At 42.2% G+C, this 18,300-nt stretch overlaps 1 protein-coding gene across 2 annotated transcripts in view; it reads right to left on the bottom strand.

Annotated features, from left to right (window-relative positions):
* DOCK10 (dedicator of cytokinesis 10) overlaps window positions 1-5,099 on the bottom strand; it is a 160,975-nt gene extending 155,876 nt beyond the window's left edge. For both annotated transcript variants that reach the window (XM_030494631.1, XM_030494626.1), the window contains exon 1: window positions 4,986-5,099. In XM_030494631.1, the coding sequence (XP_030350491.1) occupies window positions 4,986-5,099 (114 nt within the window). The remainder of the gene's footprint in view (window positions 1-4,985) is intronic.
* Between the last annotated feature and the right edge of the window lie 13,201 nt (window positions 5,100-18,300).

The following is an 18,300-nucleotide window of genomic DNA, read 5'->3' on the forward strand; positions in this document are numbered from 1 at the left end:
AACCACCATAATGGGATGAGGCTTTCACTTTATGCACGTGCTTTTATGATTACTTCACCAGGCGATCACCTCAGCCTTAACCAAAGAAAACACAAAAGTGAGAAAGAGCCAATACATTATGAAGTCTGCAGGGAAACAGACAAAAAGTCTAGTAGCTGCGCTGTGAAGACTGTGAATATACATGTCTGTACAACCACACAGAGCCTAGTTTGCGCACAGCACCATGGCATATTCACCGTCATCTAAATGCCTTACTTTGGTTCACCCTGGACAAACAGTATACATCAGAATATTCTCAGAAGAAAGGACCCTTTCACAGTCCAGTTTCTGTCTTTAGAATAGCTCAGTTAACACTGTACCTTCTCAACAGATGAAGTTTTCAGTGTCATTTCATTCACTGGCCTGATTCTCAACCTGGAAGACCAATTCAAACGTGGCCATGTAACGAGAAAAGGCCATACAATATGATCCAACAGTATAAGCACAGTCAAAGCTCTCTTATTATTATTCAGGGTATCAAGGCAGTGAGTGCTCTCTGTGAGGCTGTGAATAATACACATTACTCTTCTTGAGAGACTACAACATACCACTAGAGTCACAAAAAACCTAAAACAGTTCATTACCTATCCAAACTAGAAAGATCAACTACAACATCAAGATTTTGTTATTTGTAAAGAAAATACCACATAAAATACACATTGAAAACAAATGGAATCTGTTGTTTCAGGGAGGAATTACAGTGGCCCCAGGTAATATAACAAGGAGAGAAACCCATTTTGTGGGGAAGAAAAAGCCATGTAATCCAGCTTTCCACTCAAGAGAGACAGCCAGCACAAGGACATTGGACACAACTCTCTGTGCTTGGCTGCAATGTGATGGAAAGAAAACTCTGCCAAAAAAAAAAAAAAAAAAAAAAAGACATGTGGAGCAACAGCCCAATTCCAGACTACTACTAACTTGTTTAAGTACGGAAAAGAGATGAGGAGCAAGACCCCCCACAGCTCTTTTATAAAAACAATGTCACAATGCTTTATGTAAAGGATGAGTACTTCAGCCAGCAGTACTTAGCCAAATTAATTGAGATCTGGAAATAACAGCATCACATGAAGTTTAGAACTAAGCAGCTAGCGAGCCCATTTCTAGGAGCACTGACTGCCCTGTTTTAAAAACTTCATTAAGCTTCCCTATTTTAAAGACTCCCAGTGAAGCACTGCTGCAGTCACAGACACAAACAAAGCAATATATTAATTTCCCTTTCTTGTGCACCAAGCGTTAATAAAGCAACTTTCAAACAAGCCTTTTCTATTAGAATAGATAAAGAATTTCGCAACAAAGTTTCAAAATACAATAAATTATTTACCTTCTAGGTGACACTAATCTCTTTCACTGACTAGGCTGGTGACTTGCCTTTTCTACATGAAGGCTTAACTAGCCGCTTATGGAAACAACCTGAAGTACTGCCACAGACTATTAACTGATAGCACCACTCTCTCCACCTGCTGAAGAGTTGGGTAATTAATGGAGAATGTGCTACTTGTGCCAAAACACTGCGGCTACTACTCCCTACCAACAAGATACACGCATATATTCCACCCTCAACCTCTGTTTCCACTTTCTGTCTTTCAGGGCACTACAGAAATTCCTCTCTTACACAATACAACACCAAATGATAAATATCCTTACTTCTGCCATCCCCTTTCCCCTGATTACACTGACAAACACATTTCTGTGCTGAATACTAGCAACTGTATTTCCCATATCAAATGAATAAACATTCGCAAAAGGAAAGGTAAAGCACACTAAAGAAAAAACAATATATTTGAAGACAGCGAAGAGCTAAAAGACACGACATTCCACTTTTCTGGAACACAGCTACGTCGCATAGGCATTTGAACCCTAAGCTCTTACCAAACTGCTACAACACGAACAACTCCTGCTGCAGGTGCTGTTACAAATCCTACTGAGAGAGGCCCAGCTGCAATCCAATACAGGACATACACAAAGCAGTAACAGAAGGCTTAATTCTTTACCCTTTACACCTTTAACTTAATTCTTCTCACTTTACACCTTTGCACTTAATGCTTTACACTTTATATCTTTGCACTTCCCCACTCTCTAGCAGCCAGTTATTTACAGGCTCATGACAGCAGCTCTGAGGACTTTCAGGACACTCCAACACAAGTCAGGTTTAATATAACTGGAATATAAGGTGCTGATAACATCCACAGCAAGATGCAATGAGAACCAATGAACCTCAATGCACACACAGTGAATACACCAGATTTTTCTCTTCTCTAAGAAAATTCAGTTCTGGTACAATAAAGTCAGTGCAAGTTCAGCCAGAAATTTAATGTCCTGCAGGACTCTTCTACAATAGCACCCAAACAGCTTTACCACAGTGGTGTGCCACCCCAGCATTCCCCGTGTGCAAGGCACACAGGCCAGGGGAGCTTCCCTGGAAAACATACCTCAACAGACCTGCTAGCCCCGGCACTCTGCATTATGGACCCAGAGGCAACGATCGCTGCTCAACACACAACATCACAGCTCCACTGGCAGCCCCCAGTCTGGCTATGGACAACCAGCAACCCTGGTTACAGCCGCCAAGGGATCTTCTGCCTATTAGCCAAGATGCAATGGTTATGTCTGCTCATTCTTACTTGATGTAGCTAGAAAAACAGCAGCTTTTTACTCCAGCATGAGTCCTTGGCATAAGGCATCTTATAAAAATTTGCCTGTCACAGGCAACATTACTGGCAGCCAAAAAAAGTACGGTAAAAAGATGGTAACTTCATTAAGTTCCCCAGAGCCATACGTATTCAACACAGCAAGCAACCCAGACTTCAGAACCATTGTGCCTGCTGGTGGATAAAACGTAACATCTGGAACTCCCTAAGTGCTCCCACTGAGCAGTATAACTGAAACCAGAATCTGGCCTGGTGTCTTCAAATCTTAGCTTCAGTGTCTTTCAAAGACCATCTTTGCAGATCCAACTACACTTCCTCAGATATCAAATCAAAAGCCCTGATGAAATCCAGTACCAGTACACGTTTCTTCAGTCAACAGGAAGTCAGATTCGGAGAAGTGGTAGACGATTTTTGCCACCCCACACCTGAAGTTTTTATGTTTTAAAGATAGATTGAATAAAATATAACCCAAATACATGAGCAGTTAATGAAACACTATATTCTTAAGTCAGCAGTATAAGATCTATTAGCAACACCTTAAAAACTCCACTCTTAAGGGAACCAGACCATCACATTCAGATTTGCTTCATCAATCTCATTCTCTGGGTTTTTTTGCATTCTTGCAGCACAGACGCAGCAGAATAAAATATACTTCTAATAGAACTTCATTTATAACATGTTAAGATGCAATGAGACAATACAATAGTTTAGCTGGTATACAGACTTAAATACACTCTCTTAGGGGGCAGCTACTCAACACAGCATCTGGGCAGAGCCCAAACCAACCGTCATGGTTCCTAGAATGTTCCCACCAAAACTTTATCAGCGTAGCGTATCCTGTTTGACAACAGGGCAAATTCTGCTCTCTACGTGCCCAGAGGGCAGGACCATGCACATCTGCCAGCGGTACAGTTGCAGGGACACTTGAGGATTCGACATGGGCTGGTAGCATGTACAACTTTTGTGAGAAGTCAGGAGAAACAAGCGAGTTTCTACCAAGCTTTCACGTGTCAGAAGCCTGGAAATATTTGATTAAGACCTTCAAAGCTGACTGCAAAAGCACTGCAAATCTAGTGAGCTAAAGCAAAGGACTTGCATTTGGTGCACAGACAGCTCGGAAGCATGAACTGGCTGCTGCCTCCAAGCAGGACAGCTGTTTCAGTGCTGCTCTCCATTTCAACTGGGTAAGGTCCCTCAGAAGACAGAAACAGGCCACTAACTTCATGGGAACACAGCTGCAGAATTATTTCCCGTTTTGTGCAGAGGGAGTGCATTGCATTTAGCCACTGGCGTGGGGTGAGCTTTGATGGGTGATGACATTTCACTTAAAACTTTCCCTCTTTCAGCTTTTTAGTCTACTTCATGAACTGCGTTGCCTGAAAATCTGAAAAGGAAAATATTTATCTGAATTGCATGATTCACAGAAATGATATGCTTAATCATCTAAGGAGGAGTCATTTATCTCATAACACATAGCTTTAAGTTCAAAGTGATCTTAATATAAAATGGCTAATAAATTACTCATAAATGGCTAGTGATTCAAAAAGCCTAGTGGGCATTTCTCTGTGAACCCTAACAATTTGCCATCTATGCCTATCAGCTAAGGTCTTACATACAACCACACAAAGGGAAGAGAAAATACTGATAAAGTAGTGTGGTAACAGCTTACAGCCCTTCTGTGCTATTCCACTGATGGACAGATGTGAGGATTGAAGCTTCATGCAATGCATTTTAGAAGCAAATGCTGCCAGGAACACCAGGGTCTGTGTTCAGACTCCTTCCATGGGGTTTCCAGTGGAAATCACCAAGAATGCACACTCAGCTCGGTAGTTATGGTTATACACAAGCATATAGGCTATGAAGTACCTAAAAATCACGCGGCTGACAACTACTCGGAGATCTGGAGAGCTCGGGTCCCGTCTCTCCGAGCACACCAGGCTCGTTCTACCACTAATAACGTGCTCTTCGTGTTTCACTTCATCTGCCCGTGCAAAACTCATTCAAAAGAAAAGAGAAACGGCGAAAGTCGGTAGAGAAAGACAGCCAACTTGTTCCCGAGAGGGACATCAGCACCCGTCTGTAGCACTGACATAGGGAGGCGCGGGCAGGAGGCGCGGCGGTATCGGCAGCGAGCAACGAGGCGCCCGGGCCGCGGACCCATTGCGGCGCCCTCCGCTCCGGTCCCCGCGGGGCTGCCCCCCGCGCCACTCCCGGCTCCCCGGCGCGCTTCGCACCTGGGCCGGTCCCCGCTCCCCGCCGCGCCGCTCCGGCCAGCGCTGCCCCGCCCGCCGCACTCACCCGCTGCTGGAGCCGCCCGCTGGCGGCCGCGGCCGCCGCGCTGTGCCGCAGCTCCGCCGCCTGCCCCGGCCGCAGCAGGCTCCGCGTGAAGCGCCGCGTCCGCTCGCCGGCCATGGGCGCCGGCAGCCCCGCGCTCCGGCCGCCGCTCCCCGCCCGGGCCGAGGCGCCGTCAGGAAGCGGAACTGGGGGTTTCCCTCCCGCTCCTCCCGCGAAGGAGGGGTGTGCGGGGCGGGGGCCGCCTGCCGCCGGCAAGTGGGCAGCCCCTCCCCGGGGGAGCGTCGCGCCCCCGCCACCTTCGCTGGCCATGTGCGGCGCGGCCGAGCTTCGGCCGCGGGACGGCCCCGCGGGGACGGTCCCGCTCCCGCCCCGGCGGCTCCGAGGCGGCTGCGCGCCGAGGGGGGGCCCCGGAGGAGGATGGAGGCCGGGGTGCTGGAGGGAGCCCGAGCCGGGCCCCCTTCTGTGTATGTGCAGTCGCCGAAGGATGCTCTGCCAGGAAGACGGCTGGGTTGGGTTCGAGAAAAAGAGCGACTCTTGGTGTTAAGCACTCGCCAGGGTGGGCACATTGGTTCACTAGCCAAACCCAGAGCCCAGCCACCAGGTTTCATGAGAAATCAACTCTCTGGTCAGCCCCACCATCCTCGGAGCTGGTGGGAAGCATCTGCCAAGCAGCAAGGGCTGCTGCGGCCCCTGTACTGAGTGAGGCTGGATGTCATCCAGTCCTTCTGCCAGTTGGCTTGGCATCCCTGTTCCTACACTATGGAAAACTCCGAAGATACACAATTGAGTTTAGCCATTTAAGCCCACAGAAGTTACACAACAGTCACAGCTCTCCCCCCTAGCAGAATGATCATATCTTCTGTTAGTGGGAATATGGCTTTATGCCTTAACGCCAAGCTGCAATGGGGAGAATACAGTATTGCCGAGAGCAGTGTCTGAACTTCTTTGTGCATGAATATTTACATTGTCCTCTATGTTGCAGAATTTTCATCATTTACTGGTAGGTGTGGGCAAGGAGGCAACCATGAGTGATCACACATGTGAGTGCATGGCAATCTCTGTAAGACAGGATTAAAATAAGACCCGAGGAACACAAAGTGTAACACCTGATAATGCAACGGTGCTGCACAAGTGTGAGCTTGTGCAGCAAAGGTGCTCAGGCTCAAAACCCAACAGAGTCAGTTAAGATTTAGTTTGACTGTTGTATTAGGGAATTAAATGTTGCAAGAACTCCTGGCTTGCATCCGCACCGAGGAGCACGCTGTCTGTTTTGAGGTAGCTGGCTGTAACTTACCATAGGCACCAGTGTGCTGTGAATTCACTGCAGCCTCTGTATAGCTCCCAGTTCTCTCCTCCAAGATGACTAAAGGTACCAAAGGCAGCAATGATAGCAGGGCATCATAGCCCAGAGTTTAAGTATTCCTCTGCAAGGGAAACATTTCCCAGTAAGGTGAATTATCTGAAATGTGCTAAGTGCTCCAGATTTGGTTTAAGACAATTACAGATACTAGTCTAGATAGTTCTAACATTCATCAGGTGTTATCCTGTAATATCTTGGAGGCGATACTTGTTTGGAGCTAAAGCGCAATAAAAAAGTACTACTGGATTAGAAAAGTTTTCTTGCTCTTGAGAAATTTGACACACAGATTAAAAAGAAGAGTAAGTAGCCTCAGTGACTCTAAGGAAACATTCTGCCACAACACAAAGATGTAATTTATGATAAATCTGACTGCAATTTGCTGCAGACAGCAAAGAACACACACATTGCTTCTGTGAGAAAGAATAACAAAAATCAATGGTTTCCTCCATCCAGTATGTGCATGTACATTCTGGAAGATTACTTTAAGAGAATAACCACCATAATCCCGGTCAGGAACCTGCAGCCATTTCTGGCTCTAGGCATGGTACTGCTGCTCCTACTCAGATGTGGCCAGCTCTGTGTTCAGGCAACAGCAGCCTGTGTTCCACATTACTTCTCACTTCACAGCCACACACGGGCAAGCTAGGGGTTGACCGAATACACAGATAACCTGCCAGTGAGCAGCTGGCTGCTTAAATCCATTAGTAGACATCAAGAAATAAAAGAGCCAGCTGTTTCTGCACCACGAACATTTTTAAGCCTGCAGGAAAGCAAGAACTATCCACAAATACTGAAACAATGAGCTAAAAAAGGCAGTTGGATTAAATATAACATGTTTTTTATTATCATCCCCTTAAGTAAGCATTCAGTAGTAGTCTGGGCAGGGAGCTTTGCCAATGAGGAGCTGAGTCTGCTACCTCTGAAATTGCCATGCATAGTGCAAAGCACAAGTGTACAGGATTTTACATTCATATGGTTGTTTACCAAATAATTATGGTATGGTATAACACCAAATTAATTCTTTTGGTTTATCTCAGAGTTACTGAGGAGTGTGAGTGTTCTAACATTTTACCTAAGTTTTCTTTGCCCCTGTAAACCTCACTAATTTGATTACTGAAAGAGTTGGTTTTCCTGTATCTCTGAGAGATATAACACAAATTTCAATGCAAACATTTTTTTCACTGATGTAACGCCTTCCTCCTGCCTCTTCTATCAATGTTCACAACCTTAGTTCTGTACCATTATCAGCACACACTAACTGCAAAGTGAAACTGCTGTGGTTTGTTATTATCGGAGCTTCAAAAAAAGTACAATGTAGCTTCATTGTCTCTTGGGCTTTGAACTTCTTCCTGTGTGCAATGAAATTAATTCTCTGGCCCATGTGGCCTTCCACAGCTTCTAGCACAACTTAAAAATTGCCACTAACTGCTGACGCAGCTGCTTGCAAAACATGGTATTTAGCCATCTCTGTCACCATTGATAGCACAAGAAAATACACTCTTTTAACACGATTTTAAATGCAAGTACCTTTTAAATTGGTCCAGTAATTCAGAAACTTGTAAGACCCCACTGTTCACTTCCTAACTAGCTCCCACTCCATCTCATTTATTACAAATGACAGCATTGCACAATCTTTAATGATTCCACTACCTGCAGAACATGGCACACAACCAACTTGCAGGCACCTACTCTTTACAGAATGATTACAACTGCTTTTGGGTGAGTTCAGTCTACCAAGGCAGAAGGCACCCTCACAAGACTGAGGAGTGCTTTCTCCCTCTGTAGCTGCTACCTGCACTGTGTCTGGGTTACTCCTCCAAGACCTGACTTCCCTTGGCCCATGGCATTTCGATTAAAATTTGACAGTGGGCGAACTTACCAAATACAAGGTGATACATCTATTTCAAGTTTTAATGCAGAGCCAATCATGTCATTACACAAAATAATAACAGAAGTAAATGAAAACATGCAAACACAAAATATCTCCTTCAACACTCAAAAAACCTACAAAAGGTTTTTGTAGGTTTCCTTTACAGGTCCTTTACACCTTTACAGGTCCACTTTACTACCAACATTAAACTCTGTAAAAGCATGGTTGTAGCTTGAAGGATATTAAGAGAAGTAGATTTCCAGCCCTTCAGCTAGACCTTCTTTAAGGGAGCAGGTGGGGTGTAGCTGCTTGCATAGAAGCATGATTAGCTCCAGTAGGGCTATGTGAGCAAGGCAGTTAAGAGGGTGATGGGCTGGCTCCAAATATTTCAAGATTCCTGATATAGACTACGTATGGTCTATATTTAACTATTTGTGCTAGATTCGTAAGGGTGTAGGCTTATTATTGAAGAGCTGCAACTGACTGATCTGAGTCGAACTATTAATACTAATCAATTAACATATGTATGTCTTTAATGAGTCAGGATCAAGCAGGTAATTAAGTGTAAACCTCAAACACCAGGCAAACATGTATCCTTTTTATGAAGATTCATTACTAGAAATCACGCTGCTTGTTGAAGACAGGCTTTGTACCCGTTTTACAGGCTCATCGAGGTCAGAATATTTTTCCTTAATTATGGAATGAATACCAGATCTGACCTCATGTTTAGTTACACTGCTGGATCAAAATTCTTGTTCTTTTAGACTGTTAAGTATAAGAAGTTAAGAAGAAAAGAACACTGCAGGAAAAAATCTGCCATATTGAAAGGACACATAGTATTCAGGTAGACAATTTCAATGAGAACACAGATGTATACACATTTAACAGTATCTTTGACAAGGGCATGCAAACAGGTAAGTGGCCAGAAAAATGAGTATGTCATGTGGACCTGATCTCATCCATACTTTGAACTCTAGAGATATAGTCCTCCCCCACCCCAACCCCCAAATTTTATACTAGAAGAAATATTTATTCATCCAAACCAGTTGCTTTTGGGTAACTTGGCTTTGCCTTGAGAACATAATGAGGCACTAATTGGGCATTAAAGTCAGGATAAAAATCTTTCTCACTGGATCAAGAGCAGGCATCCCTCGGGACAGAAAAGGAATTATTCTTATTCCATCAAGGATCATATATTCTTACAATAACACAGCAAGCAAAATCACCTGCTACCTGAAGCTACACATGCAACTCAAGTAAAACTAAATCAACCTGCAAGTGCCTTATAAGACAAGCGGAACTGCTATTTTAAAAGATAAAAATTACAATAGAGGAGAACAAAGGAAAGCAAAAAAAAAAAAAAAGGAAAAGGGAAAATTATTTTTTATTCACAATTATAATCAGTGTAGGAGATGCAAAATGTGAGGTCGCCTTGCAGTATTTAATGACAGAAGGCTCATTCAGCCGTATGGCCTTCAACTTCCCCCTACAGAAGCTACAATGTTAGAGCTGCATCTCTACTGAAGATTTAATATTTATTAATAGGTTTTTATGCAGCTGCATTTGCATGGTCTTAAACTTGTATAATGTTAAATGTAAAGGAGGCACTACCTAATGGTTAAGGCAATAGTCTGGACATTTGGGTTGATTCCTACTCTGCAGAACTTACCTTAATCTGTTTGACTTTCTTCTAAAAGATGGGAAAAATAACACTTTGCTATCCCACCATGGATGTAGTTTAAAGGTATTCAAATGTTTAGTTCACAAGGTCCGAATGAGTAAGATGGCTAGATAGGGCTGTAACTAAATATTTTTAAGAACAAAAGGAATTAATACTAATCTAATGGTAATAATTTTAAACTGTTTATCAGTCTCATTCAGATCTGGAGTTTCACTAAAAGTTTTTATCTAAACACTGTATTCCATTTTCTGGCCAGCTGTATAAGTGCAAGATCAATATTGTTTATGAGATATTCAGACACTACATTAAGAACACCATTATAAATACCTAGCTAGTACATTTAAAAAGTGCTTTCCAATTCAGCTGTGCAAAAGTAAACCCCTGAATTTGCAACAGCTGTATTAGCCTCTTAAGAGAAGATTCACACACATATTTATGCACCTGTATGGAGCAGAAGCATTACTCAAGTGACTCAAGACAGTCATCTTATCCTGTAAGTGCTCTGGCACCCACGGACTACAGGCATCTTTAAATACAGAGTGCCTTTCTTAAATGCGCAGAAAAATAAGAAGTTTGGTGTTTACACATAACCTGTATGCACACATACATCACTGCACAGCCCTTCTAAGGCTCATTCTTCATGTCCTCTCTCTGCCATGCCATTAGGTCCATTTCAGAAATTCTCATAAAATTCTAACACAGAAGCTGCAAGTAAAATCATGTCAAATGAATTTCAAGTTTACCTTAATCAGTGGATGACTGATGGGTTCACAATTTCAAGATATTCCTCCATTATCAATTACATTAACTCTACACAGAGACTCCATTTGGTAGGGCAGACACGATTTTGTTCATGATTTAATTGCAACACTAAGCCACTTGTAAATAGACTAAGGTCAGTCATCATAAGCAGCACATATCCATGTCATAATTTGCGTCAGTGAAATTGCATATAATCACACAAATAAAACTATATGTCGAGCAGGCTTTACCTTTTAAAGAGGAAATTGTACCCATTGCACATAGCACTTGACAAGTGTGCATCATTATAGCTATCTCTCTAGTCTGAAAAACAGGCAGAAAAGTTAAATATAAAATAACAAAAGCTTCAGCTAATTCCATGTGATCACAGTCTTCATTTAGGAATATTCAAAGCATCTTGAAATCTCTAGTAAGAGCTCCACCTGCACATTTTTCACTGTACTTACAGATGGTAAAAGCGAGATTGTCTTCACACTATTAATTCTCACTTTCATGTCCTGTACCTCCACGGCACATATTCTTCAACAGTAAGCATATTTTACCATTTGTGGAAGTCAACCAGGTCAAGATCCCGACCTTTCCATTTTTAAATGCTGTTTTTCCATTATACTCTATACAAAGTGTACTTGGCATTGAGAACTGCATTCCAGGAGACTTCTTTTTCTTTTCTAAACACGCAGTCTGCTTGATTTTTCTACTGCCTGAAATAATTAGTAGGATAGGTCTTATGACCTCTAAATTTTATTTTAAAATGTGTTTAGCCTGCTACCTCACAGGTACAAATTCCCAATGGAAATGAACTGTGGTGAGTGCTGAACACAACCATAACTGAATGGGTAATTCTCCTGGGTGAGAGCTGGATGATTTGCCATATTTTCCTTTTTACAAACAAATATTGCACAAATCTCTCTTCCTTGATGAAAAAACAGAGCATATGGACTAGAAGACCTATGGTATAAAAATAAATAGCAAAACCAGCCAACTTCTCTTTACCTCTGCCAAACCTCTTGGACATTGCACATACACAAATGCAGTCAACTCCTTTGAAAAGGGAAGCAATCATATCCAAAGCACAAAACAGACAATACAAGTAAGGCAGAAAGGCCAGTATATAGTTCAGTCAGTTTAAAAAAGGTGGAAGCAGGTTTCAGTAGAGTATTGGTCCAGTTCAAAGGAGGAGGAAGTAAAGCTGGAACCTACCATTGCCCACTTCCTGTGGTGGTTAGTCGGGGTGCAGAAAGATGCCTCTAGCGAGGTACTGCTGCCAGGGCCAGGAGCAGCAGCGGGGAACGGCTACCCCGCAGACTGCAACTTCTGCATGGCAGAACATGAGTGAAAAGAAAAGAATCAATCTATGGGATGCAATTCAGTATTTTCTTTAGGCGAGAAAAGAACTTTGGGGTTTTTTCTCCATTTGAGCAAATTCAAATCTACCTGCTTGAGTTTGCGGTCAGAGCACTCCACTTGTGGAAGAGGTTGAACAGGGAATGCATCCCACCAGCTTGTGCACCCCTAACTACAGCCAGGACTGCAGCCTCTGCCCTTATCTTTGCCTTCGTTCCACTGTCTCTCACCGGTAAGTTCTACCTGCACAGGTAGAGGAATTGTCCTGAAACGTCACAGGAAAAACAGGCCTTTCCTCTGCTCCTCCGGAGACTGCTGTTCTATCACCATGCTAGAAAGGCAACTCAACTCAAAGACCCCCTGACTGCTGGGCTGTGCCACAGCAGGCATCTCTGACCTCAGTGCACAGCCTAGGCTCTACCACACACACCCCAGCTCTTACAGCCTGCTCCTCAAAGTGGAAACATGGCCACATCTTGTGGTTTTGGGGTTCTCTATTTCTCCTCCTGCCTCTCACACAAAGTAAAACCACTTTTGGTTTCGCTACATGCACAAACACCAACTGTGAGACCAAGTCTTCCCACTCACTTTGCTACTGAAATGCAGAAAGATTTAAGGTGCCTCCCACATCCCCTCTGGATTCTTGTCTGGACAAGGCAAAACCACGATTGCCAGAGATGACTTATTTGTGGAAAACAGAATAGTTTTGAAGAGCAAATTGATATAATCTGGTACACCCAGAAACATGCATTTCCATGGTAGAAGACTCGTGTCCATCCTCGCTTCCAAGTCAGACAAATTGAACAAAGAGCTACACCATAAATGTGTCAGAAAAATAACGTTAACAGGCATTCTGAAATTTACTTCCTAGATTTTTTTTTTTTTTTTTTTTTTTTTGCCAAAGGCTGTTCTTTGTTCTCTCCTGACACTGGAGTTTGTGGAATAAAAAGGGAAATAATCAAATTATCTTCCCTGTCTCCCTCATATCCAGTCACAAACAGGCCAAATTAAAAACACCCAACATCTCAACAACTCTCAAGGATGCTTTAGGAGGAGAAAGAGGGGAAAGGTCCACATTGAGGCATAAATTCTTTGCCTAACAGCAGATTATAACTGATCTATGTAAGTGAAAATCTGGAGTTTAATCTAATTTCTCTGAGTTTAGAAGCTGCCTCTGTGTCCAATCTGCCGTCATCATATAAATATTTAAAATTTGCATGCCTTTAAGCAATCACTTGCTATTTACAAACAGCAACACTAGAACGGCAACAGGCTTACTTTTAAATTTAGATACAGAAAAATTTAAAATGACTGACTGTATTTTAAACAAAAATCCTCTTCACCTATCCAGCAACAGGGTCAATTTGAGGTCAAACTCAGATTGTAACTCATGGGATGTAAATGAAAGTAGCAAGTGGTGTAAACACATTACACACTGGAGAATCAAACGTCTTCTTTCTGATGGATTTCTTGAATATTTGGGGGTATATGATAACATCTGTAAGTAGAAGTACTAACACAGTAACAGAGGACAAAAATACTAATAATATTAGGAAGTGATTTGTTTTAAAATGAGAGCACAGATGGGCATGATACCTGTGTAACTTCTTATGGAGACAGCTACCAAAGGAGACCAATTGAAAATCCGAACAGGAACTTCTGCCAGCATCAGTCAACATAAGATAATCCCATGCCACTGGCTGTAACAATGGCAGGTGCCAGCATCTCTCTCCTTTTTCTGTACTCATAAATAAAAAACATTCAACAAGATGGACTAAGAAGTACTCTGCTTAGAGTAACTATATACTTAACGTAACTAGAGAAGGGTCTTAAAAAACTGCCTTGCAACTGTAGCCTGAAGCTGTTATCGGATTCTTGGTTTTAGTCGATAGTAATGATACATCACATTATTGAGAGTGATCAAATCTCATTAAAGTTAACGGGACTAAACCCACTAATTTCACTGGGCTTTGGCATTTTCCCCTGCATAAGCAAAAAGATTCCAACTAACAACTGAAGTACATTTATAATGTGAGGGACAAACTCCCTCCTGGTATTTACACATGTATCCTCATTCATCTTCCATAGAAGTTAAATCAATGTGGAAGGGGGGAAAGATGCAGCCATAACATTTAAGAGATTTTCACAATAATTACTACTTACTTTTGTCTATGTGCTACCTTTTACTTTACCACCTGTGCAGCAGAACACAGAGCCCCTCATTTCCCCAATTGCAGAAAATAAAGTAAGTTTAAAAGATGGCCTTCACTGTTACCTCCTACAGTGAAAACAGTCATGTAGAATGTTCTTAGTCCAGCTTTTGCCCTCAGTACATGTTATAATAAGCCACCTGGGTTCTTACATTTACTTACTGCAACATTCATATCAACTGTGACAGATATTCCCAGCAGGTGAAATCACTGTAGCATCCAGGTCCAAATGAGGTTCCACTACAACCCCACTGTCTCTCAGCACTTATAAGCCAACGGTCAACTGGGAATGACTTGTGGGTGCATCAGAAAGAAGAAAATATAAATGGGATGCTTCCTTTCTACCCACACCTGGATAGCTGATGGGACTCACGCTGTGGCACTGCAAGCTGCAGGTGGAGTTCACAGAAGTGTAAAAAGCAGATCTAGATGTTGAGGTGGTGTCATTTTCATAACAATTCTTCCTAAAAGATGACTACATTTGGAAAGCTGGAAAAAAAAAAAGCAACTTTAAACATGTAACACTTAAAAAGCACTAAAAATATCAGAAAACAAAAGTATTACAGGCTCTTATGTGGGGTTTGACACTGCACATGCACACAGGTGTACACTGTGTATGTACTTCTCTTAGATCAGTGGGCTGAGTAGCCACATACCAAATTCTTTAGCATCAGCATCTGTGTAAATGGTAAGCTGCCCAGGTGGCTTTGGCTGTGCCTCTGGGCCCATTACAATTAGACTGCTGCTCTGTTTTCTGAGCTGCTTGTCCTTCCTTAAGGCCATTTTTAAAACTTTTCTTAGGAATAAGACATTTTTTCCTTATGCAGCCATAAGATGGCACAGATCTGTGACACTTAATAGCTCCTTTGAGAGATAAAAGCAAAAGCATCAGGGGCTAACGTCAAGATTACTTTTATGACTAGAATGTAATTATTTATCACTAATGGCACATTAATAATTACAGTTATCTGAATTCCCAGTTTAACACACAGAGTCCCTGACTGTGTTCTTAAATGTTTTTTTCACATGGACTCCAACAGCTTAAAACTTCTAACCCCAATTGCTCATTGCATTACACTTACATAGAAGTGGAATGATGCATGCAAATCAGGCATAACAGATGCCATAAAGAAAATGTGGGTATTACGAGCCTCTCCCTTCTCTGTAGGCTCACACTGTAAAGTCCCTCTTTAAAGCTCTATCCCTCCCCAGATTTCGCTTGGGGTGGTGACACTTGAGTTTCTGCCAGCTGATTAGTCACAGGTGGGAGATAAGCTCTGCCCCTGTAAATGGTTTCCCACCTATAGTGCTAAGTTACAATTAGATGATTAAACCAGAAAGAATATTAATAATCCATTAATACTAAAAACCCAATTCACTTGTCATTATTTATTCCATTTTATGCTCTTTCTTTCTCCCTCAATGTGCTTCAGATTTGCTGTATGTCTTTATGTAGGAAAAGCATGTATTGTTACAGGGGCTGTAAGAGTTCATCTAGTTTACCTTCCTTTTTGGAGGTAGAGGTAAAGGATATCTCCAAGGCTTGGTATTGTGTCCCTTCCCTCCACATACCCTCTGCCTTCTTTTCTTCCTGGAGCAAGCTCTCTGTTTTTTCTCATCACTAAGAGATTTGCCTTTACAGTAACATCACCCTCCTGGTGCTCCTATCTAGGTGCCAGACACTCCTGCATCTTTCTGCTGCTTGGCTGGTTACTCTCCCATTTCATACCCATCCAATTTCTCTGAAATACAATGCTTTGGACCTGGACTAAATGTCATGTGGTAAGTTTCAGACTATTTCTTGAATTTCTGAATATTGTTATCTTCTGCGCCAAAACACTTGCAACCCTTCCCTGCAAAGCATCGTCTACAAATGATAATCTTTGTTCTTTTCTTATGTCACTAGGGAAAATATTAATTACAGTTAGGCTGAGGACAGCTCTCTTGAAATTTCCTCCTGTTTCAGCAAACCAACTGATACCTAACCTTTGACTGTTTTCAACTGGTTGTGTACTCAGCTAATGATGATTTCATCTACACAGTGTTGCCTTAGTCCATTTATGAGAATGTCATGTGGGAATGTGTTATGAGTATGACTCATATCAGATACAGCACAACCCTGCTCTAGAAGGCCAGTTGGTCTATCAAAGAAGAATATTTCTCTGTCTGAATGCAAATGTTTTGACAAGTTGATTGCTTAGGCAACCTGGGCTACATAGTACACAGGGAAGAAACAAGATGCAAGCCCCCCCACAGATTTATATGCCTCTCCTCTTCTGAGTAATTGCCAGTACCTCTAGTTCTTCATATCCTGTCTCAATCCTTATTTGATGACTCAACACACCCAAAAGGCAATAGTATTCCAGCTTTCTATTGCAGCAGAGAAATAGAGACTTGAGGCCATACACTCCAGCCTTTCCCACGTCCTGTGACCAGCCTTACCACCCATTCACAAGTGCAACTTCAGAACTCTGCTTTTAAGTGACAGACACACAGTCATATAGTAATAAGAGACTGAAGAATCAGGAAAAGTGGAAAGGTGCTGCAGATTGGCTATGATGTCTTGGTGCCTTTGAGAAACTCCAGTCTGTAGGCTGGTGACCTCAACCCTGTAGCCAGAGATTAAGGCCTGGGAGAAAGGGATGCAGATGAGCTCACCTGATCTGAGAATTCCAGCATTTCAGATGAGCGCACCAGCCACTGAGCTGCTGGATGATGTATGCATGCTATTTTCCTTCACTGCTGAGGGATGTTCTCCACAACAACCCTGCCTCAATCTGTTAGGCAGACTCGGAAAGTATCAGACTATACTCTGCAAAGAGGTGAAAAAGTCAGTAGGATTCAGACTGTGAATCCTGGAAGGCTTTAAGCATTACTTTTGTGCACTGGTACTTAATACTGCCCAGAATGAGATAATCTGCAGCATCTCAAGAAGCCAAAACGTGGTGACTTAGAGCACTGTATAAGATTAGACAGCAGCAGATTAGCAGAGTCAAAGTCTTCTGAATTTTATTTTAGTAGGGAAGTAGCAGCCAGGTATTTCAACTTTAGATGGTGTTAAATGCCATAGTTGATCAGTGAGATTTTTATGCTGTGCCTTCTTTGTCTCATTTGGTGGGGGCACACAGTAGCTTTTGGTAGACACTTCAATAAATCAGCAATTTGAAACAGAGTGAGGAAATTCAAGTAACAATAAAAGCCAGTCAGATCCATATCCTTCCCAACACAATGTAGGGTAAAGGTTCAGAGTGGAAGCATAGGGGCTGGAGAGGGAGAGTAAGTTAAGCACAAGTTTGAAGTAGTAAAATGGGCAGAAGCATCTAATCAGTGATGTACTTATCCAAAGCAGCTAATGAAGCAGATACAGCAATAGACAAAACAATTCCTGTAGAACTGTTTTAAGGAATAGCATCAGGGAACAAACAATACAAGCTTGTTATGTTCTTGTTAAGGTCAAAGTCTGTCTATTTTCCAATGAAAATTGAGTATGTCTCCTATTGAGACGACTGCATACTCTCTTCTAGCATAGCTTGCACTGGGTTTGCTCAAGAGTGGAAACAGCTCAGACATAAGGGCTGAAAGGCATCTAGTACAGCTCAGCTACTCAAGACCTAAAGCACTGATCATAAGAATGCTTCAAGTTAATAGGCATTCAAATTCCTAGAGACACTGTATTTCTGTGTCTGGAAAACAGTGGTATTATCATGTTAGTTGAGGATTTCTGCAATAAAAAAAGAGAGCTCTGTTGAGAGATGAGGGCAATAGGACAACAAAAGGCCTGGAGCGAGCCAACTTCTAACAACAGTGGAGAATTCAGAATTATGACGCTAAAATATCAAACACAGAACTCTTGCGCACTTAAAATCAGGAGTGGGATCCTCTACTGCACCAAGAGAATATGGTCTGTTTCCCAAAAATTTTCTACCATGTGATTTATATACCTGTGAGTTACCTTGCCAGAGAATCACATTCAGTTTACAGAGGTATGATAGAGAACAGTATTTACACGTGTTACAGTACTATAGCATCTAGCTAGTATGTTCCAATACTGTAACATTTAACTATTCCTGTACATGAGGAATATCTTATGT

This window comes from Strigops habroptila, chromosome 8, assembly GCF_004027225.2.
Source record: "Strigops habroptila isolate Jane chromosome 8, bStrHab1.2.pri, whole genome shotgun sequence".
Lineage (NCBI taxonomy): Eukaryota > Metazoa > Chordata > Aves > Psittaciformes > Psittacidae > Strigops > Strigops habroptila.